The 22799-nt window shown below is 38.3% G+C and overlaps 2 protein-coding genes across 2 annotated transcripts; one reads left to right on the top strand and one right to left on the bottom strand.

The window, feature by feature from the left end:
* Positions 1-125: 125 nt before the first annotated feature.
* Positions 126-19186, bottom strand: sart3 (spliceosome associated factor 3, U4/U6 recycling protein). The gene is made up of 19 exons (XM_052595444.1): positions 18926-19186; positions 17348-17474; positions 16871-16975; positions 16429-16613; positions 14368-14473; positions 13515-13639; positions 12223-12378; positions 10125-10263; positions 9402-9509; positions 9197-9274; positions 9053-9111; positions 8826-8935; positions 8011-8123; positions 7849-7925; positions 7472-7640; positions 6875-7338; positions 5010-5162; positions 4703-4890; positions 126-2090 (listed from the first exon to the last, which is right to left on the bottom strand). The coding sequence occupies exons 1-19, from the start codon at positions 19121-19123 to the stop codon at positions 1880-1882; spliced, it is 2871 nt and encodes a 956-aa protein (XP_052451404.1). The 5' UTR covers positions 19124-19186; the 3' UTR covers positions 126-1879.
* Positions 19187-20197: 1011 nt separating this feature from the next.
* On the top strand, positions 20198-22102 carry iscu (iron-sulfur cluster assembly enzyme). Its single transcript, XM_052590517.1, has 5 exons — positions 20198-20365; positions 20971-21084; positions 21174-21284; positions 21404-21482; positions 21597-22102. The coding sequence occupies exons 1-5, from the start codon at positions 20264-20266 to the stop codon at positions 21686-21688; spliced, it is 498 nt and encodes a 165-aa protein (XP_052446477.1). The 5' UTR covers positions 20198-20263; the 3' UTR covers positions 21689-22102.
* Positions 22103-22799: the final 697 nt, after the last annotated feature.

Genomic DNA, 22799 nt, shown 5'->3' on the forward strand with positions numbered 1-22799 from the left:
ATGATGTATACATCTTAATTTAGAAAAATGTACGGTTATGACTGGTTTTTGTGGTCCAGGGTCACATATAGCTAAATAGGGCTAAAACAAAATGAGATGTGAACACAAACATCACAAGTCCTATGTTTGACAACCACATACATTTAATTGCTTCATTAAACAATTCAGGCCTTAAAACAGAAAGGAAAACCATATGACAACATTTTTTTGAGCAACACAGGAAATACAACAGGAACATTATTAGAAATAATTATGAGTGCCTAAAGATGACACTGATCGTGGTAAATAAAAACGGCCAATCTATAATCAAACAACTGATATAGTAAACCAAGAGGAAAGTACGCAATTTACCACATGTATACCATGTTTTCGTTATTTTTAATGTTTGAACAAGACATTGCAACAGCACGTTTTTTTTTTTCCTTTCCTTTTTTTTTTCTCAATCACTACTTTAGGCCACTGTGGTGATCAAACGCAAATATATAGAGCTAATTTTATTTTTTAGTTCAAAATATACAAACGTTTTACAAAACCATGGCCAGCCGTTGAGGGGCTGAGAACGAGTCAAACACAACCAAAAGAACAATGCAGGAGGGAACTGCCTAGTGTATGACACTGCAGTTAAAACAAACTATTAACAATTTAATAGTGGATGAACTACACAAGTCCATCATAGCCATCAAAACCAGTAAATAATACTAAAATCCAGGACATTTTAGATGAAATATGTTGTGTGTATATATACACACACACACACACAATACAGTATAGGATGGGTTCACAGATGAACTCATAGTGGAAGGTTCTAGCGATATACAGCTGCATAGATTATTCAACTTCAGGGAAGGTCCCAATTGGTTCCCCATGCTCCTTAGCCAGTCCTTCAGTTTGAATATGACCGCACAAACAATTGTGATCTAAGGTGGTAGATAAGCTAAAATTCTAGATCTAGACTGAATGTTGAATTGTATCTGATTGTGGAGCACAAGCTTTAACCTTCAGACCATTATTGAGCACACAAGGTAAGGCAGGTTTACAAGCCGTGTCAGCAACTAAGCAAGATTTAAAAGGGCAGTACTTGGAGAAAATACAAAATGCATGAAGAAAAAAAAAACAAAAAAAAACTAGAATCTACTAATTTCCAGGACAGGACAGTGCACAGCTTTTAATTAAAGCAATGCAGTCTAAGAAACAAAAGTTAAACCTCTCACTTGCTTGTGTTGATAGCAAGGTGCTGGATTTTTTTTGCTGACGATCATCTATTACTCCATTTAGTCTTCATTTAGAGCTTTTTTGAAGACATTTATAACATAATTAGTTGTAAATCTAAACATGCGAGACTGTTTCAAATGGTCGTTGTACTGCAAATAAATTATTTATACAAGCAGTTCAGAGAATGTGTAAAATAAAGGTTTTGATCTTTATTTTTTTGCTGCCTTAGACAAGGCAGAGGTGCAGGACGCATCTACCGGTACATATTAACCACCCCAAAAGGGACCTACTGAGAAAAGAAGCTGTGTTGAAACCTATTTTTTTAATACATCATGTATCTCCATATTAAATGTTCTTGCATATACCTTTTAAAACAATGATTCACATCGTTTTTTTTAACATCCTGTTAAAAAAATACTTGCTGACAAAATCTGAAATCTGTCCCCCCAAATCCCTTTCGTTATTATTAAGAAATAAAGAAAACAATATAGCGCACATCTCCATGGTTGAGGTGTTAAAACAGTTTTACTATATATATTGGGAGTGGTCATGTATTTACAGAAAGTAGGCTAAATTAAAACGCTGTGCCTCTGCCAGAATTTGTAAGGACACAGCATGGCTTTCTGTCAAAAGGCAGGTATTCTTCTTGTGTTATTTGCATACGGTTTCATTTCTTGAGGAGCATCCTGGCAAAGTCCTCATTGGACAGAGACTTAGATTGAGTGTCAAGGCTTGCGGTTCCAGGTCCTCCATGCACTCCATCTGTCACTGTGGTATGTGCTGCAGAAACGGTGCCATTCTCTGCTTTGGCATCTGGAGTACTCTGCCGGTACAGAGAGCGTGGGAGCAGAGAGATCTGGGTGCGTCCTTTCCCTCTTCTGAAAAGATATAAAAATGTGTAAACAGAAAGAATTGATGTGTTTCAGTTAAATAGGATTATGAAGAAAACAAAAAGAAAAACTGAGGATATTCTGACATTGTCATAAATTGATATATGATAGTAGGGCCTAAAAATGTAACCACACTTCAGAAAGTTTCAGCTCGCCCTGTGTGTTGTTTGAAGGAGCTGCAGGGGTGACATCACGTCACAGGGTCTCTCTATCTCTCTGTGTAGCGTATATGGCCAGATGTGTTCTCAGGTACCAATTGATTTAACGTGAATTGGTACTCCGTGTATATATATATTTTGTAATCAAAGTGGAAATCACTTTACAAAATAATGCTAACTAGCGTTCTAATTTTTTTGTATTCTATCCGTTTTATTTTCATTGGTTAGACCTAACACTAGCTTGCTCTTTTCTTTTTCTTTTCTTTTTCTATTCTATCTGTTCTTTTTATTTAATTTTTTTAAAGCCCTTGCTACGTGTACTGTGTTAAGCTAACTGAGACTTGTTACAGCACTTGTATATCATTGTAGCTTTGGATAAAATGACTAAATGTTACTTAACTGACTGCTTCACTTCCACTTTAAATAAACAAACAGTTGGGTAACCAGATGTGTATTAGTATATTGGATCCATGCAGTTGGTCTTAAAGGGATAGCAGTCTAATTTACCTGCTACTGTCCATCATTATTAATGTTAATCACTCACTACACATGATTTAATCGCTTGGATCTTTAATAAGAATCATGTTCAAGACTATGATACAGTGTTTTATTTATACACTTTATAAAATTTCTGTAATATTTCTTAAATTTTTTGTATTTTTTTATATTTATGTTCTATTGTGTTTGTAATTTGCTTCTTTGCTTCACTTTTTAATAACAAAAATACAATAAAATAAAAGTAGCTATATCGAGATATATATTGTTATAAAATTGATCATACCGTGAAATAGGATTTTGAGTCTATTGCCCACCCCTAAATGACAACAGCCAACACTTTCACTTGAGTAAGTAGGTCTCTTGTCTGGCTTTAGTCTGTTGAATGGTGATTTAGCACTACGTTGTCACCTAGTTGGTGAGACGCAATGCTATTAAGCAGTGTTTCTTAATCCTGTTCCTCATGACCCCCCACTCTTCACATTTTGTACGTTTCTCATAAGCCCCTTTCACACTGCACGTCTGACCCGGCATATTGCCGGAACATTTCCAGGTCACCTTCTGTGTGAATGCAAACACATCCCGGGATTGATTCCGGCATTGTACCCGGGTCGGGGACCTAGTAACATTGGTTATGATTGTGAACAAAAGCCAGATCTAATGCCGTGTCGAAGTGATGACGCACGTTATCCCGTCACTCTTTTACTGGCTGTTTTAAAGGAAGATCAACGTTCGTGACAAAAAAATGTGCAAACTGTTTTGAAGGAAGATCAACGTTCGTGACAAAAAAATATGTGCAAACTGTAATGAAGCAGAGATCAGTTCATTCCTCACTTTCCGCGCTGACGCTGAGATCGTTCGCTTGCTTCAGTGAAAGTATAACGTGCCTAACGTTTTCGAGTCGTACATTACACGTCACGCGCTGATGTCACGTGTCGTTACGGGATCTTTACGGGTTGTGCGTGAAAGCACACACATATCCCAGGTTATCACCGGCAGTGTGAAAGTGCAAAATCTAGCGACCCAGGAACAATTGCCGGAACACTTTAACCGTGTATTTGCCGGAATGGCAGTGTAAAAGGGGCTTTATCAATTTAGAGGTTTGTTCTATTCGACTGCAAGTGCCCTGCAAAGTGGACTTCACAGGATATTCTGCTCTGATTCCGGTTCGAAAGAACTGTACATGTTAATTCAATGGGCATTAAAGTCTGCAAGATGTGAATTTAAATAGTATTTATTTACAGAGGTATATTGTGTCACACTTCTCTAGTAAGATTTGTCTGTGTGTGAAGACAGTGGCGTGGCACAAATCCATGAATAAATGTTCTGAAGTGAAATAAACTTCAAAGAGTAGAATGAATGGAACGGAATTTAATAAATAAATTGAATAAACTTCAACTACTGTTCAGTGCACTGATATCAGACTCATTCTGGATAATAAAGTTCACTATTAAATTGTTAAATGCCCTGCATCCATGACATATCTTTGTCACGTCATTACAAGTGTTTCATCACCACATTTGAGTGATCGTTGCAAAAAAATTGTATGTATATATTCTGTTAATGTATATTGCATTCTATATATAGATTGGTACTGTACTATAATGTACACACAAAGAATATCGCCGACATGTCTTTTTTTTTTACTCCCAAATAACTGTAAAACAAAAAAACATATCGTTCGGGCTTTAATCATGAGCCTCTTCATTCACACAGTATGCATTTTTATCTGATTAAATTGCAGCCTTTGATAACCACACTAAGCCTTACTGCAATTCTGATTTTATTTTGATTAATCATTCACCCATACATAATAGATACAATTTAAATAGTAAGGGTCAGCTGCAACCTCTTACATTCCCAAATCAAATTTACCACAAATTTCGACCACAACTGTCTTTCCTCTGGAGACACAGGTTTTCGTATTCAAAACCATCTAGTACTTACGCGCCCTGAGGTTGCCCTGGCATCGCTGCCCCCAGAAATCGATTTGGCACTCCTTTATCTTCCATCTTCCTGCTCGGGGGGTTGCTAATGGCAACAGAGAGTGTGAAGTTCTCCAACATGGTGCCGTCCATCTTCAGCACAGCTTGTGAGGCCTGTGCTTCATTCTCATATTCTACATACGCCAAACCCTACAGAGCACAAAATCGCATTAATTATAGCTGCACGATAATGGTTATACTGATAATCTTGCTGATAATGGTTATACTGGATAACTGTATATTTATGTCAATGACAGAGGACTAAACACCTTGGGTTTGCCAGAACGGTTGGTGACCAGCCGAATGGCTTTCACTGTGCCATGCTGTTTACAGAGATCCTCCAGTGTCTCTTTAGTGCATGTGTACGGCAGGCCCGAGATAAAGATCTTGTGCTTCTCCATAGCTGTTTGGTACTTGAAAACCTAAGATAAATTATACAAATGATTAACATTAAAAAATGATAACCAATATACAAGAAATCTGCTAGAAATTGTGAACATCAGGGGACACTAAATACCAGGGGCCTGTTTCAGAAAGTAGGTTGCTGTATGTAAGATTGACACCGAGTGTTTGAACTAGGTATTGCAGTCCAAATTCAAAATATAAGAAGAGGGGTTTTTTTCCCACCGGGCCTCTTCTACTCAGACTTGATACACACAAGTATGCCCGTGCCTCTGCACACACTCTACGATGCAGATTATTACGTCAATCATACCATAGCGGACCTTAGCAGACTTTCGCACGTGTAAAGTTTAACACAGGCTTTCTATTGTTTTTTCTTATCCTATTGGCAGATCATTTGTAAAATAAGAAAAATGCACTTAAATTATTATTATTAGGCCTATTATTTTAGGGGGTTTTTTTTGCCTGTAGTTCAATAACCTACCTTCCAGTTATCACTTGTGATATTTTAACCGCGATAAGAATTACAGTCCCTCCAGAAAAACGCGTTTATCCGATCGCCTGATTTAATGCATAATCAGCCAAAGGCCGCATAGTTATGCAGGGTCGCATTTTTTCTAATATGCCGCTCTTTTGCTGCATAAATTGCAAATTTCAGGAAGCAAAAGCATGATTTCATAATCCCTGTGTTTTCATTGCAAAAAACTCACATATATATTAGCAGAAAGTTGAAAAATGTTGCGTTTACTTCACACTAGTAAAGCGCCATGGGAACCTTATGAAGTGACGTAATTACGTGACGTGAACATCATCTGCAAACCCCGTGGTGAAACTTGAAGCGCGCAAATCATTCTTATTTGCCAACAAAAATAAGCGCAAAAATAAGCACGAAGCAGTTTCCCGATTTGTTACATGACAGTGGGGACAAATAATATTGCGAGAACTTGCGAAAACTGCGGTTTGATGAAATAGAGCAAAAAAGCTGATTCCCCCAACACCCCCTTCTCACTAGGCTACTAACACTGTTGTAGTTTCATTCAGAAGTTGATGCAACTTTACAGTTGTAAGATTGCACTTTTTTTCTTACAGAACAGTACCAAAAACTTAGTTGTAATTATATTAGTAGTATGTAAAATAATTTACGTTGCAGTAAGAGATTGCAACTTAAATATTCTGTGATTTAGTATGCTCGCTTATCATAGGAAGTAATAAGAAATTACTCTTTACATTAAGGTAGTAGCCTAGTGAGAAAAACTTTTTTTTCTCTTTTTCATCAAACCGCAGTTTTTGCAAGTTCACGCTATTTCATTGCATAAAATTGCAAAAATATCCCGCATATTCCATTGCATTTTTTAAGAAAACGTGCCGCAAAATCAAGGATTTTTGCCCGCAACAATCACAAAAAATATCCACGTTTTTCTGGAGGGACTGGAATTAAACTTGTATTGACTGAAGTATGCAGACATCTTTTTGTAAGGTGCTGTTGCCATGGTGAATTGTAATAGCCATTGATCATGGCTTTTCATAGTCGTGGTGCATGCGCTTAACTCAGAGTCAACCTACTCAAGTCGACTGAACTAACTCAGTTCAGCTGTTCTGAAACAGAGAAACTCAAGAGTTTCCCATCTCAGAATAAGTCAACTCAGAGTTCAAGTTTTAACTCCGAGTTGGTTGAACCTCTTTATTGCAACGGGCCCCTGGTCACAAATTGAGTCCTATTCATTCTAATTACCTTGAAGTCAGGATTCTTATTCTTGTCCACACAAGGAGACACATACATGGGCCGCCCATCCACATCCTGCCTGTCCAGTTTCAGTGCCTCGGGTACAGCCAGTCGGTCCTCAAACTGCACATAGCAATAGCCTCTAAACACACCTTTCATTGAAAACACGGGCCGCACCTGCTGTACAGTTCCACAACTCTGAAACAATGTTCGCAGCTTGCCCTCTGGGTCATCCAGATTAAAAGCCAAGTTACTGACAAATACACTATTTTCCTCTTTACGCTGCTCCTTTGATACATCCTGGGATTGTTGCGGTGCTTCAGATGATCGCTGCTGGTTCTTACGGAAACCAGGTGGCTCAGTTTTACGTGATGGAGCTCGTCGGCCGAAAAGTCCACTTTCTGTCTCCATGAGCTCCTCTGTGGCTGTGCTACCAAAGTTGTCCTCCCCTCTGAGCCTCTTGGACGGCAGCTCTGCACACATTTGATATCTCAGTACAGCTTATATCTAAACCACACTGTTAGCTTTTACAAATCGACATTTTGTATGAAAATGACTTGATTTTTTTTACACAACAGAATAGCATAAAAAGCTCTTCATCCATACCTGCATCCTCTCCCCATTCCTCATCATACTCGTCTTCAGCTTTCCGTTTATCCCCCGTTCTGTTTGCTTTCTGGCTCTTTTTTTGGCCTTTTTTATCTGCCTTGGCTTTCCTCCGGTGATCGACTTTCTCCTCCTCATGTCTGGCTTGGAGAGCCTCTTTTTCAGCCACCTGCAGAAACAGCATTCACACTGCTCAAAAACCACAGCAAAAGGACGTGTCTGCATGGCAAACTCACTGACAAATAAATTAAATATGATACATACAGCATAACTGCTCGCTAGTTGATACATTATTTCTGTTATTTTCATAAGGAAAGAGGATAAATAAAATTAAACTCATGCCAAGTATTTTAAAAAAAAGGCTAGTTAGGACATACTCTTGCTCTCTGATCATTGACTCTATTGATTTTAGTCTCGGTCTTTTGGACTGCAGCATCCCAGTCTTCCAGAGAGCCTGTGAGAGACAACACCCACGTAAAACCTTAAAAAGCTGGCAACCCATATAAACAGCAATCTATATAAGCATCATTTTTACTCACCCTCCACTCTTTCAAAGTTGAGCAGGACATCACAGACATGCTCAGGATAATCTGATGTACACTGTACAGCTCTGTGGAGAGCCTTCCTGCAGTGAGAAGCATCTCCATATGACCTGATCCACAAACATATAAAAAGAGTTACAACATGCAGCCTTTACATGGCGAGTTTAAAGGTAAAATTAAATCCAAATAATCCACCCTAACTTATTATTAATATGCATCACTCTGAAAAAACAAAACAAAATGCTTGTTTTCATAACATTTTATCAAAATGTATTAAGTTGCTTGACTCCTAAAACTGAATTGATTTTGTCCTGCTGATATAACCAAGATCAAATAACCAAGAAAAATGATATTAAGCAACAGCATTATTGCATAAAACCTCCTTCTGATCCAGTCAAATCCTGATGGGTAAACATTATCCCCACATTACTTGCTGAAAAATTAGCTTCACTCAAAAATACGTTAAACTATTGAAGTCAAATGTGTTGTGAATGCTGTTTCATGTCATCTTTAAAACATATTCATATAACACAATATTCAAAGGCTCCCCAATATAGATTAAGATATTTTTGGTATTTCTGATCTGATCCTGGTTGTGAACCACTAATTAAATATTGTTGGCACCCACCCACCCCACCCTTAAATTAACAGAATGTTTAAATCACAGCAGCATTCAAGCTGCATGAACTCCACAAGACTGTGTAAAACCTGCTAATCATGTTCTCCATCATCATAATTTAAGAATGATCCAAAAAGCATCAATGGAATTGAAAACATCTCAATGGTTACACAAACTGATGAAAACAACTGACCTTTCCAGGTTGTAATATTCCAGCCACATGTTGGCATGTTTTGCATTTCCTTTTGTCATGATGCTGTCCCACAGTTCACGGGCCTTCTGCATGTTCTTACAGTGTAAGGCCTGTTTAAAGCAAATCAAACACAAGCAGCACTGAAACAACTACAGACAGACTGTAATCAGCAGAACAACATTAGCTAATGGAGGATGGACAGATGCAACAGTTTAGGGTTTCCTCACCTCTATCCTTGCCCAGATCTGCATTATTGTGCAGGACAGATCTCCACTTTCACTGAACCCTGAGAAGTGAGATAGTAGTTACATGTGCCCTTTTTACTACAAGTGTGCGCTCTCATACCTCATAAAAACAGACAGGATACTCACTCTCTTCTACATCCTGTTTCAGGTAGTCAAGGGAGCGTGCAAAAGCTGCCCGCAGCTCATCCAATTCCCTGCTCCATTCTGCAATAATCAACAAATCCATCAATAATAAATCATCAAATTTACTCATATGATATCAGCAGCCAAAACTTTGAGAATGTTAGAGCAGATCAGTAATAAGACAGAAAAAAAAGGTATATGATCTTACCTTTGCTGAAATCAACACGTCTCCTCAGGTAGTCCAGAAAAGATTGCCAGATTTCTACATAATCAGTTGCCTGGATGAATCCTGCGTTCAGGGCCTTTTCAAAAACATCTGAGAAAAAATAAATTGTAATGCTTGTTAAATGTCAATTCTTGTGTGTTAAAATCATATGTTCCATTCCTGAAAAAAAATTATTGAATTCATAAACTGAATCAATATTGCTAACAGTGTTTTCATGTTTTTTGACCATTAAACATGACTGCTATTCATTCATACCACGTACTCGTCCAACCATTTTATTAGGAACATTGGTTCAACCACTTGTTTATGCAAATATCGAATCAGCCAATCAGACAACCAACTCCACGTCCATCCCCTTATGACCACACGGTACCCGTCTTATGATGGCTACTTCCAAGATAATACTACATGTCACAAAGAATGGGAGATTTGCATTATGGATGTGCAGCTGACAAATCTGCAGCAAATGCGTGATGCTATCAGGTCAACATGGACCAAAATCTCTGAGGAATGTTTCCAGCAACTGGAACATCTGCCACAAGAAATGAAGGCAGCTTAACCAGGTACTAGCAAGATATTGCAAATAAAGAGGCCGGTGAGTGTAGGATTTTCAAAGACTTCACAAAAATGTCCAACCATCATTGCGATTAGCATAACTAGAATAAAATGTTTTAATTCCTTGATCCCCCCCCCCCCCCATTTTACCTGTCACTGTTTGATGGTCAGCTCCATGCCTCTCTAGAGCCAAAAGATAGCTCTTCCACAGGCCCATGGTCCAGGGACAGTTCCTGACGGCTCGCTCATGAGCAGATAACACTAGGTCTTTAATCTTCAACTGACGATCCTGTGGCAGGACAGAAAAAAACTATTATAAGTCACAGAATCATTTGTGCATTTTTTTCAAACATTAAATTCACCTAAACATTCTGAATAGTTGAATACTACGGTTCAAAAGCTGGCTTGAACAGGTCAGAACATCAGAAATATGGAACATGTTTCAGACAGATGCAGAGGAAATGAGAATAACTATACTATGTTGTTCTAGAAACATGTCTGCACCCTCAGGTTTCCAATTAATTAGGGAAGGAAATCATTATCTTGATTAAATCAAACAGCTGAATGGAAAGAGATTGCCACAGCTCTTCTTGCTTGTTTACCTACTAAAGGACTTTTCATATTAAATTCAAAAACAGCAGATGGCCTGCTTACAGCAAAATGTAAACAAATATACATCCGGATGAATCACAAGCAAATTCACACCAGGTACAACCAAACCAAGTAAAAAAGATTATATATTTTTATAATAAATAGCAGCATTAATATCTTTTCACAGACCTTTTCACACCAGCAATACTGATGTGAAATACACACATGCACATATACAAATATATAAAAGAGCAACTTTTTGATGAAAGGTCTAATAAAATAGAATACTCTTTCCCAGTTTTAATAAATCCATAGGAATCCATTTCTGTCTTGAATAAACAGGCCTCGAGAAAGACAGAAGCTTAAGGTCATAGGCTATTTTACAGTCTTTTTGTCTTCTGCACCAAAGCCACTGAACGTGCTTCAGAAAGTGCAAGTGTGAGTGTGTGATGAGTAGTCCATAATTATTATAATCCACCTCCAAATCTAGCACTGCAGTTCTGCTGACAACGTCATTTACAAGCACATCTGTTGCTCAAACATTACATGTAACATCGAGCTAAAATAGACACTGAGCAGGGAATCGCTCCGCCATTGTAAGAAAAATTTAATTACAGCCACCATAAATCTGTCTGTGGGAAACTGCCTTACATCAATAATAATTCAGGAAAATGCAATATTGCATCTACAAATGGAATAGATGCATAAAATCTGCTTTGCACAACTTACGCCAATTCAACATCTGCTCACTGCCCTTCAAAATGACTATCAAAGACTGAATGATGATATTTGCTGAAGAATGAATCATGGTTGCATTGTTCTTTAAAGCATACCAAGTTTGTTTGTAGGGATGAGCAATTGGAGTGGTAAAGTATGACAGATAAAACTAGCCAAATACTCTAGCTGAATAGGTGATGAACAGATGTTAGTTAACAGAATAAAATGTTCATTCTTTCCTATGGAAACTGATCCAACACTCGATCCTAAAGTGGTGCAGGCCATCAGTTACATAGGAGGCTTTAGATAAAATACAGCACTTTGCAAAACCAAGTAATAGCCCCCTATATCCATTAGGCAAAGCAGCTCTGTGACTCACAGTGTTTGGTGCATAAAATTTAGTTAAGCATCTCAATTTAATCACCTAAGAGACTACAAGCATGAAGGCTCGATTTAATTACTTCACACATCCATATCTGCCAGGAATTCAACTGCCTGAATGGGCTCCACCAACACACTCTAGCACATAGACCTTAATGCAGAGTTCATTAAATTCAGTCATTGAATCAGAAAGCACAAATGGATTGCAGCTTTGGCTGCTAATATGGGGAGGTGTCATTCTCTCCACTTCTCGCTCTCATTTTTCTCTCCCTACACACCTCCCACCATCTCTCTTTCTGCCTCGTTAACTCGCCGTTTTCCTCCCTCTCCCTCACTCCATCTGGTGAGGTGCTGGCTCTTCTAATATGTTCCCAGCTGCAACTACACTGCTGCGCATTTGTGGCTTGTGCATCTCATTACCATCCTATTAAAGCAATTAATGTGTTTCTGAATAAACGGAGGGAGGAGTGGGATTGGCACATGTGTGGATCATTCAGTTTGTGAGAAGTGCACAGTGCTGTTTTGTAAAAGCAGACAAGTGCTTACGCGAGTCGCTCACCAGATATGCGGTGTATTTGATCCACAGGTCCGGCACAAGGCAATTTTCTGCCAGCGCCCGCTCAAAAATGATCTGGACACGCGCTGGATCTCCTTCCTTTATTTCAAAATCTATGTAGGCTTGATACTCTGCCAGCTTCGGAGGTTCAGAGACCAGCTAGAAATTTAAAAAAAAGAACAGCGTTAGAAAGCTCAAATGAGAAACAACATTTTGAACGTAACAGGGAAAAAAAGTCATACAGAATATTATATTACATATTACAGATATTACATCTGTTGTAATGAAAAGAGTGCAGGAGCACTTATTATTGTGGAGTTTAATTTGTGGCTGGGTAATTTAAGTGCCACATGGGCAACACAGCTGAACTAACAACAGCCATGTCTTTCAGCAATTCAGACTATTCGTGAAGTACAGTGTAATTCAATGCACTATTAAAAATCACTTCTTTCCAGGAACATGGGCACAGGCTTCGCTTTTTTTATAGCAACCTCCTCAGGTTGAATTTGTTCTCTGATTTCAGTTCTTCCTGTTATTAGAGTGAATTATTAATATGAAAATATGCAGCTTAAATAACAGAATCTAAGTGTTAATTTCTGGGAACTGCTTTACTGCCACACAAACAGGGTCGCTGTATTTGTCAGGCTGAAGTCTACAAGCTTGACTACAAGCTTTAAAGTCAGCATTCGATACATATACTCATTTTGTTTCTCTAATGTGCCAAATGTCCAAGAAAAACAGGATATTCAAAGAGGGAAAAAAGGTAGAGCAGTTGATTTTGTCCATCAGGAATCAATTAAATAGTGAAAAGTGTGTGGATTTTGCAGTCAACTGTGAAGGATTTCTGCCATCACCAAATGGTTAAGCAGCCTTAGTGATATCAGCCAAAAAGGAAGTGGGTTCAGAAATGGTTTAATTCTTTAATGTTTTTTGAAAGACCAAGAAGAAAATGAAGAAATAAGGAAACAAAAAAGACCAGGAATGTGTAATAAAGTAAACAATTTAGATTTCATTGACATTTTTACTGAATAGCTGCTGATGAGCATATGCTAGTGTACAAAAAGCTTTCATTGCCACAGTTGTTTTATTTTATCAGATTCTCTAAATGACACTTGTGTAGACTATTTTGGCTTCAAGCAGGCTACTGCTATAAAATATTTTTAAATCACTTTCACAATCACCATCTTTACCATCACAGCTGCTGCCTGAGACATCATTTCACTTTAAATTATAACAGAAACCTCAAATCAGAAAACCAAATGATCTCTACAGCAGTGAGACAAGTGTGCAGTTACCAAAGCCTCCTCGAAAGGTTTGCATTTCCCCAACTGTTGTAGGGCACGTCTGTAGTGGTGTGTGACCATCTCAGGTACGCCATCTTCAGCCCAATCAGAGTATTCTGCATATGTTCCCTCCATATCTACAGAACACAATATCAACACAAAAAGATCAGAAATCTTACAAAACATTTTCTGTTGCAGGGAAACACTGCGTTTGTTCTGTTTCAAAGATGTCTTCCTGTTACTACTGCATTTCTCACCTATGTCATAACTACAAGGTAACTTTCTGACAAAGAAAAAAGGCTATATAAACATGAGCCATGCTGTATGAAAACCTAATCGGTGATCTGGCTCTCATAGCTGAGAGGAATGTGATCAGAGCATTCTCCTCTGCATCTCTGGTGCCAAAACCAGCCGGCAATAGAGAAGCTGAAAAAAAAAACCCTGCTCACAAAACCAGACCATCTGGCTATCTGCAGGCTGCTCCTGTCTCTCCTGTCTCCAGCCTGTGTTACATTGTCTGGCAGTGCTGGTGTATTCTTGACAGGACATATATTACTTGGCTTTCAGAATTTCACATGACAGTAAACCACATGCAACAATCAATATTTTTTGTAACTTAAGACTAAATCAACCCCATCTGACCAGATTTCAGTTCGGTCTAGACATTGTTGGGAGTTTATTTTATTTCTGCCAAATTGCGCAATCTCATAGTCATAGTCTAAATTCTTTTGGCATCAGTTCTCCTGACCCTTTTTGTCGGTGGACACAAGTTTTTCCGAATATTTATTCCAACACTGAAAAAAAAGAAGAAAAAAAAAAAGAAGGGACTGAAGGAGCAAAACAAGAGAAACAGAACGGATCTCACCCATCAGAGGTACAGCTAGCTGCCGCCTGAAGAGAGTGTGTATGCGTTCCAGCTGAGAATTCAACAACTCTTGCTGTTCCTGTGATGGAGTGCTGCCAGGAGGAGGCTTAAAGATAGAGAGAAGGGGTTAAAACACCCTACAAAACAAAACTAAACAATGCAATCATTTAAGAGATTTATTTAACATCCAAAGACGTACTTCTTATTACTATTCATGTGATATTTCATTTAAAGTATATCAGCTTGGCTATTTTTATAACAATTTAATGTCATACTGATATTCTGTATTAAGTCTGAGTTAGGGATGTCAACGATTAATCGATGATCGATTAATTGTCGATAAGAGATGCAATCGATTAAGGCTATCGATGGTCGGTTAACCGATTCAATGTTGGGCTGCGTGCGGCTCATGCGCACTCAACACGTGCGAGCGGCTGTGAGTGACGGTGACGATATATAAAAGCATCATCATTCATTCACAATGTACAAATTAAGCTTTTAATGTGATTTAAACTTTAAAGTACATTAAAATAGAAACAACATAAAAGTTCTTCAACATTAAATGCAATAGAAATGTAGTTACTAATCATTTCATCAGATAACTGTTTTATATCGTGCGCTTTGCAGGGCTGCGGGACACAGTGACAGGACAGGTAGTCTATTCATTCCTACAACTTGTTAATTCATTCCTACGAAATATTAATGTGGCAATTGTCCATGTTTCATTAATTTTGTTCCCTAAATAACCCATGATTTAAGTGAAATAAGGGAACAAATTAATAAATCGAACGGATTCTTAATTCATGAAATCTTTAATTTCCCTTCCCATTTTTACCACAGTAAGAGATGCGAAAACAGTTATTAAAAGCGAAAGATAATAAAATAAACCTGGGAAATTAGAGGGTTAGACTATGAAGATTTAGGAAAAGAAACAATGCCTAAATATACTGAATTTGTGGAAATTCGTGACCAACCGGCAAACCAGAACAAAGCCGCGTAAATGAAGACTATGGGGTCCAAAAGCATGGTCGCGATGTAACATTTTCCAGTTAACCTATTATTCCTCTAATAAACAAAGCTTTTATACCACACTTGTCATAATCAGATCTTATCATTTCTAAATAAATAATTGCTGGATTCAAAACAGCGATTAATAGGCGCTGTGACCGACACATTCCTGGAGCATTCAGTTTAAATAGACAGTAGTATACCGGTCCACTCTGCTGTTATGCCAAGGACGTTTTTGCTCATATGAAGAGGATCATCTTTTCCGTCTATATGCGAATGCGTGTTAAGTACAAGCCTAGTTTACATTATAAATAATAGTTTAACATTCAAATACATTGCGAATATGGAAACATTTCGATTTGTGCCGAATGAGACATGAGCAATAACCTCCAAATAAATCTAGCCAAATCCGCGCTCGCTCATCCTCGTCTGCACGCATGCACTGTCACGATCTAATGCGCTGTATGCCGGATTTTAAAAAATCTGACATTTTCTAGGACAGAATCCAGCAGGATCAAATTAATGTGAGCAACTGTGTTTTGGTGCAGCAGCGCCGATGTAGTTCACTTAATGTGCAGCGCAGTCACACGCGCTCCACATTTCGGATAATTTTATACAATAATGTCAGTTGAAAACATCGCAATTGTGCTTTAAAATACAACAACGAGCACCACAAAACCATTTAAAGAGGCGCGTTCAGCGTTCTCCGTGCGGGATTGGAAACTGTCAACAAAGTAAAATGACCTCAAAAGTATGGCGCGCTCTCTTCATTTTATCAAATGATCATAATCGCATCTATTCATTTTATGATCCTGCTACTAGCATTTTATTCAGACTAAAACCTCTTTAATTCAAGTGAGAAAGCGTTTTGTGTGTGTGTGTGGCTTTTGCACATCCTGTCATACCGCTGACTGTGTGCCTGCAATAGACGCATTTTGCAGTATTATGGTTAACGATTAATCGATTAATTGATCGTTAATTTAAACGACGATCGATCATGGAAATAATCGAAATTTGACATCCCTAGTCTGAGTAGAAACCCAGAGTAAATACCTGTACTGTGGACAGAATAACAATCTCAAACTCCCTGTAGGCCTCCCAGATTGAAGCTCCTTTAGTCATGTGTAAACCCACAGCAGTCAGCGCCCTCTCAAAGATGGAGCGCACCCGCTCAATGCCTCCCTGGGCTCCCATTCCCCCGATGGAGTACTGTACGTATTCCAGCCAAATCTCTGGACCTGTGGAGGAGTTTACCAGTATCTTTTTTTAATATCCCAGCACAGGATTACCTCAAAACAATCCATTTTACAATTAAACAGCAATTACATGTTATTTCTCAAATTATTGATGGTAACAGATGTAGAATTTAAGTAACAGTGTTTTACAGTTAGCTCAAACATTAAATATATTATAACACTTAGAAAACAATACGAAATTTGACCAAATCTAAGTTTCAAAGAAGTGAAAAATAGGAATACATTTAAGCCACACTTACAGATGTAATCCTTGACAGCCCTCTCAAACAGCTCGTACACTTTCTCACGGTCTGATTCGTCTTCTGTTATGCGAATTTCATCCTTCAGCCAATCCAGCCAAATCTCTGTTCCACCAAACAAATCAGTCAAACACTTAGTCACACAATACCCATATCACCACATCATAAAATCTCTCCACTCCTTTTGATTATCTACTCATTATCATGTCCAGTAAATTCATTAGAATCATTATAACCATTCAAATTTTCCTTTAGGGCTGCTGCAAAAAATCCTGTTCCTGCAGATCAAATTTCCTGAAAAGTGATGGGTTCTTAAACCTCAAGAACTAATCAAAAAATAGCCTGGACTCTAAAAGCATTTAATGTTCTTTTACATTATATCATAATATGCACCACTCTCAGTTGCAATATCAGAGAAAATCCAGCTAATGCAAAACGAGAGATCAAGAAGAGCGAAACAAATTAAGGATGTCCCACCTTCAGTGAGAGGAAAGAGTTCGCTCATCTTCTGCCTGGCCTTGCGCAGTCTGTGAAGCTTCCCTTCTTGCCGCAGGAGTTTGATAAGGTCAACATGGCAGTTGTAGTCAAACACGTTGATTGACAGCTGTAGAAATGCACATGGGTTGCTGACATTAGCTTTATCATATTCACTTTGTATTCACAAAATATTACAACTGAATTGATTCACCAAGTATCTCGTAGAAGTGCGCCAACTATAGTTTAACATCAGGAAACATGCTAAACTCATTCAGCATCAATAAGTCAATGTGAGATTACACTGTTTGATGCAAAAAGCAAAATCAAGAACCATACAAGCAAAATATCACATGATTGCAATGGTTCTGGAAATATGCAAGGTATGAACTAAATCCTTCTAAACAACATTACTCCTATTCAAATTACTCCCAAACATTTAACAAACTATACATTTGGATGGGAGGATGGCTTCATCTGGACAAGGCGGGCATTCACTGTAGTCTAGCACGCAAGAGTTGGAGACACTGGAACAGCGTCACTACCCACAGAGAGAGAGACTTCGTGGGACCTAAAAACATTGGAATAAATCAGATAATGCCTATCAATGTGACTTCTTGTAATTTATCTACTGAATTCTGCAGGTAACAATTGTAACTTTAATCTCTGCTTTCTTATGTATTGGAGTTGAACACAAACTAGCTGGTGGTTTAGAGATCGGACACACTTAGTTTAGATTACAGCTGCTGCATGACTGTGGTTGTACAGAAAACATCTGTGACTTTAGTTGTCAGGAATTTTTTGAACTGAACAATACAATGCATGCAAATCCACAAAGACTGAACCAAACCTGTGCATTAATCATGGAGAATCACAGATAAAGCTGTCACTCTTGCTGGAATAAAACATCTTAAACCAGTCTAAGCAGTTTTTTTGATCACCTAGCTAAATGTCCAAGTTTTAAATGCTGGCTGGGAAACCTGCCAACATGGCGGAGAGGGTGATATCGAGGGGAGGGACTCTGTATCCTGAAAAGTCTCACCCCTGAAAGTCTTTTGCAACTGCATGTGGTCTGTATCCTAAAACTAATGTGTTATAAACCGGATTCAAATCTAAAGACATAACAGGAACTAACATGTGCGTCTGTTGCTTAAAGCTGCTCCACATGAACCTCCATGGCGTCACCACGCGTCATCAAAACACTCCAAACTTTATTATTGTTTAATTCACATAAATTCTTAAGACATACACGGTCACAACGCAACAAACACAGCTGGGTCTGCATTTAGGTGAAAAACATAAGTAAAAAGGCGAAATGAAAGGGCAGTTACTTTGAGAATTAAGACGCAAGTCTTCGCTAGCTCGCTTAAACCTTTGCTAGCCACATTCCCCAGGAACACAGCTATGCATTTCTAAATTGTATAACCCCTGGCCATGTGTTTGGTCGGTTAAGCATGTAGGAGCGCTCTAATAAACGGGCTCTACCAAATATATGAAGAGAAAATTCCCTGCAGAGTCGTTCGTGCTGTGTTTCGAGAGCTGCGTATGTTTCGAGAGTCGTTAGCCTCATTCATTCCTCACCTGTTCCTCCAGCCTCTGGATCTCCGCTTCATTCTCCCGCTCGTCCTCGGACGTATCCTCTTCATCTTCCTCCTCGGAATGCTCGACTCCCATCCCTTCTTCTTCTTCCTCTTCTGACTCCATCTCTCGTTCCATGCCCTCAGCCTCCTCTTCGATATCTGGCAACAACGTCTGTTCTTCGTTACCCGTCGCCGCCATGTTGACTACTATCTGCCTGGAAACAGGGGCAAGGCTCGCGCACACAACACACGAGCACGCGCGAAAAACAGGAGGACTCGTGCAAGTCAGAAGGCGGGTCTCGCCAAAAAAAAAAAAAAAACCGGGGGCGCGTCCCAACTACAAGCATTGGTTGCTGTCAGTTTGGCATTTTTACCTGTGGTCTCTTTCAGAGATAATTTCTGTAGTGGTTTGGAAATCTCATTCTTAATATCTGCATTAAAATGTTCACGCTTTTGTCCAAAGCAGCAGTAATAACATATAAACAATGACATTCCGAAACATAGCCTACACATTTCAAATGCATAGACGTAAAATATTCAATATTACTCAGTGACAGTGTTGGGGAGTAACTAGTTAACGTAACGGAAATACGTAATTTAATTACAAAATAAATTAAATGTAATACTAGCTATTAAACTATTTCTTATGATTTAAAATGATCTCAAAAAAGTAAAAGAGGTGCTAAAGTCTGATTTTGCCATGGCGTGCTTTAAAATTAAATTATACTCCTCAAGTGATTAGTCTGACAGTAGTCAGTGTTGAGTACTGTAAGGTTAACCCTGCCTGCTTTAAAGGTTTTACAGTTATTAACTGTTGAACACATACTTTTAATAAAGTAATTAAGTATTTACACTACTTATTGCAATTTAAACATTAACTTGTTATACGGTGAATTCGCTCCCCCTGCTGATTTAGTTCTGTCAGTTACATGTAAACAGCAATAACAGCAAATATGCAACATACGCATATTGTATGCAAAGATGGACTTCATATGATTTATAAAGCACTATGACTTAGAAAATGCAGGGAGACGCGCCCAATGTTTAGGTACAATGTTTAGAGTGTACTAGGGCTTAATGTTTGTTTGGGCAAAACTGGTGAAATTAATTAAAAACCTGTGTGCATTGAAAGTGTTGAGTAGCCCCCACTCTTGGATTGTATGTTGTGCTAAATATTAATTATAAGGCAGAAAATATCTATACAACGTAATATGAATATCATATGTATAATGTTTCTAGTTTTGATTTTAAAATATGTTTGTGTAATGATGAGGTGTGCAGTGAAGCGCTCCCCCTGCTGGTTAAACCCTGTTTATGCAGCAGTATTTATTCAGTCAACATGGCGTTAGCGGCTGCAGCCAAGCGCTGTGCATCTTCTGCAATTTTCGGTAGATCTTTGTCATTACCAGAGTTCAGATCAGCCTGCTCTTATCATAAAAAGGTACGTGTAACTTTTTCTTATTGTCGATCATGCCACGACAATTGATCCATTGATTCATTAAGTTGTAGTTCCTAATCGTAGTTGTTAGCTAAGCTAACATTAGATAACTGCGCATGTAAACAATACAGGAAGAACATTGTACATGTCCTACAGTATTTTCCGCAGTCTGTTTGACTATAAAAACACATGTCATCGGCTGACCTATGAGTTAACATTACATTCATTCATATGTAAGTACATTTAGTTTCGTAATCCACTTGTGTAACTGTCCTACAAACTCATCAGTGTTGTCATTCAGTACCTTAACTGTGCCACAGGTGAATAAACTTATATTTTTGTATGCTGACAGCTTTGTAAGCTTACAACAAATTAAATAAGGGATTTACTTATAAAGATTAATAAGCTGTGACGTTATGAAGGGCACTGTCATTATCTATCAAGGGTACATTTCCTTTTGGTGTTAACCTTTATCTCAAATCAAAAAAAAAAAAGAAAGAAATTGCAAGGTTGGCAGGTCTGCAAATCCTTTGATGTTAAATTTGATCAGGAAGTTGTTATTTGTTTAGATGTCTTACATGTCAGTTTTTTGTTCTATTCCCCTCAAGGTGGTGGATCACTATGAAAACCCCAGAAATGTTGGTTCCCTGGACAAAAATGATAAAAACGTAGGCACTGGTTTGGTAGGCGCACCTGCGTGCGGGGATGTTATGAAACTTCAGGCAAGACATGTGCTTTTAAATTCCAACTTAGATGTATTTATTTACTATTTTCATGAGTAACTTTGTTTTTTTGTCAACCTGTCTGACAGATTCAGGTGGATGAAAATGGCAAGATAGTAGATGCCAGATTCAAAACTTTTGGCTGTGGCTCAGCCATTGCTTCCAGCTCACTGGCCACAGAGTGGGTGAAGGGAAAATCGGTGAGTTAATGTGACTCAGACCATGAGTTCACACTGTTATCAGATTGTCTCAATGTGCTCCATATTTGTTCTCTCAAGCGTTCCTAACAACATTTCAATGTTCTCTTCTCCATGTGCAGATTGACGATGCCCTGAAAATCAAAAATACTGAGATTGCCAAAGAACTTTGTCTACCACCAGTCAAACTTCATTGCTCTAGTATGTGTATCAAAATGGTTGTTTGAGATTGCAAACATATTGATAGCATCAAAAAAAAAAGGACAGATGTTCTGATTTCATAATCTTATTCGTGTGAATGTTTCTTTCTGGCAGTGCTTGCAGAGGATGCTATCAAGGCTGCATTAGCAGACTACAGACTCAAACAGAAGGACGACAAGGAGACATTGGCAAAAGCTAGAAATTAATGTACTTATTCACAGACGAGTCACTGTCATCAATTCTCATTGTGACTCAGAGAAAAATTGTATAGTGTATATGCTTTCTGTGGATATAATAAACGTATCAGCCAGCATTTATCTTTACTACTCTATTCACACTGCCTTTACATTGCTGGTTTGAAGTGGCTTGCATTGACCGACTTTGAGGATCTTTTGGATTCAAGTTTTTTCCTGTATCTCTGAATCACGCACATTAAAATAAACAATGAATTCCTTAAGATCTCTCACTCTGACATGTAATGTCCTCTATATGAAATGCTTAATACTGCAATGTTTGTAAATGTACACTACTACAGTTTATAAGTTTGTTTAGATTTTCAGAGGGATCATTATAGTTTTGGCAGTGATTGTAAAAATAAGAATAAAAAAAGTAAAAAAGAATCTACTTTGGTGCTGTATTATTTGTTGTGAAAACTTAGAGTGTTGCACCACTTCCACAGGTTCCAGGAGACATTAGCACACATTAATATCATGACCTGTGTTTAAGCAACTGTTTTGCATAGAAAATTCATGTGCTATACATCGTTTTGTATTGTTCTCTACATATTTTCTATGCAAAACAGTTGCTTAAACACAGGTCATGATATTAATGTGTGCTAATGTCTCCTGGAACCTGTGGAAGTGGTGCAACACTCAGATTTCGTAGTAGGGTGCTCTTTAGTACCAAAAGCACTGTAAGCATCAGGAGGCCTGTAAAGAGGCGTTAGATGCCACAGTGGATGATGCTCCAGGTGGCTTACCTGTCGAATTCTCCACACAACCAGGTTCCTCATCTGTGGTTGGACTGTAGGGTACTTGGGCGGAATGGGGTATAAAAGATGTCAAATTTAGAGAGGCAGTCTTCATAGTCTTCAGTCTCTCTAAGGTGGGCTGGTCTGACCCAAAGAATGATCTTGATATTGTATTACCAGTTCATTTAAAAAAAAAAAAAAAAAATTCCTGCCATCTGTATGAACTCGTGTTTCAGGTAGCATCAGATCTAACCACTATAGCCACACTTTCAGTCTGTTCTGTATAACTTTCATCAAGTTTTCCAGATTCTGTGATTGTATTCACTGATGATATTCTCTCAACAGGC

This window comes from Carassius gibelio, chromosome A5 (genome assembly GCF_023724105.1).
Source record: "Carassius gibelio isolate Cgi1373 ecotype wild population from Czech Republic chromosome A5, carGib1.2-hapl.c, whole genome shotgun sequence".
In the NCBI taxonomy this organism is placed as follows: Eukaryota; Metazoa; Chordata; class Actinopteri; order Cypriniformes; family Cyprinidae; genus Carassius; species Carassius gibelio.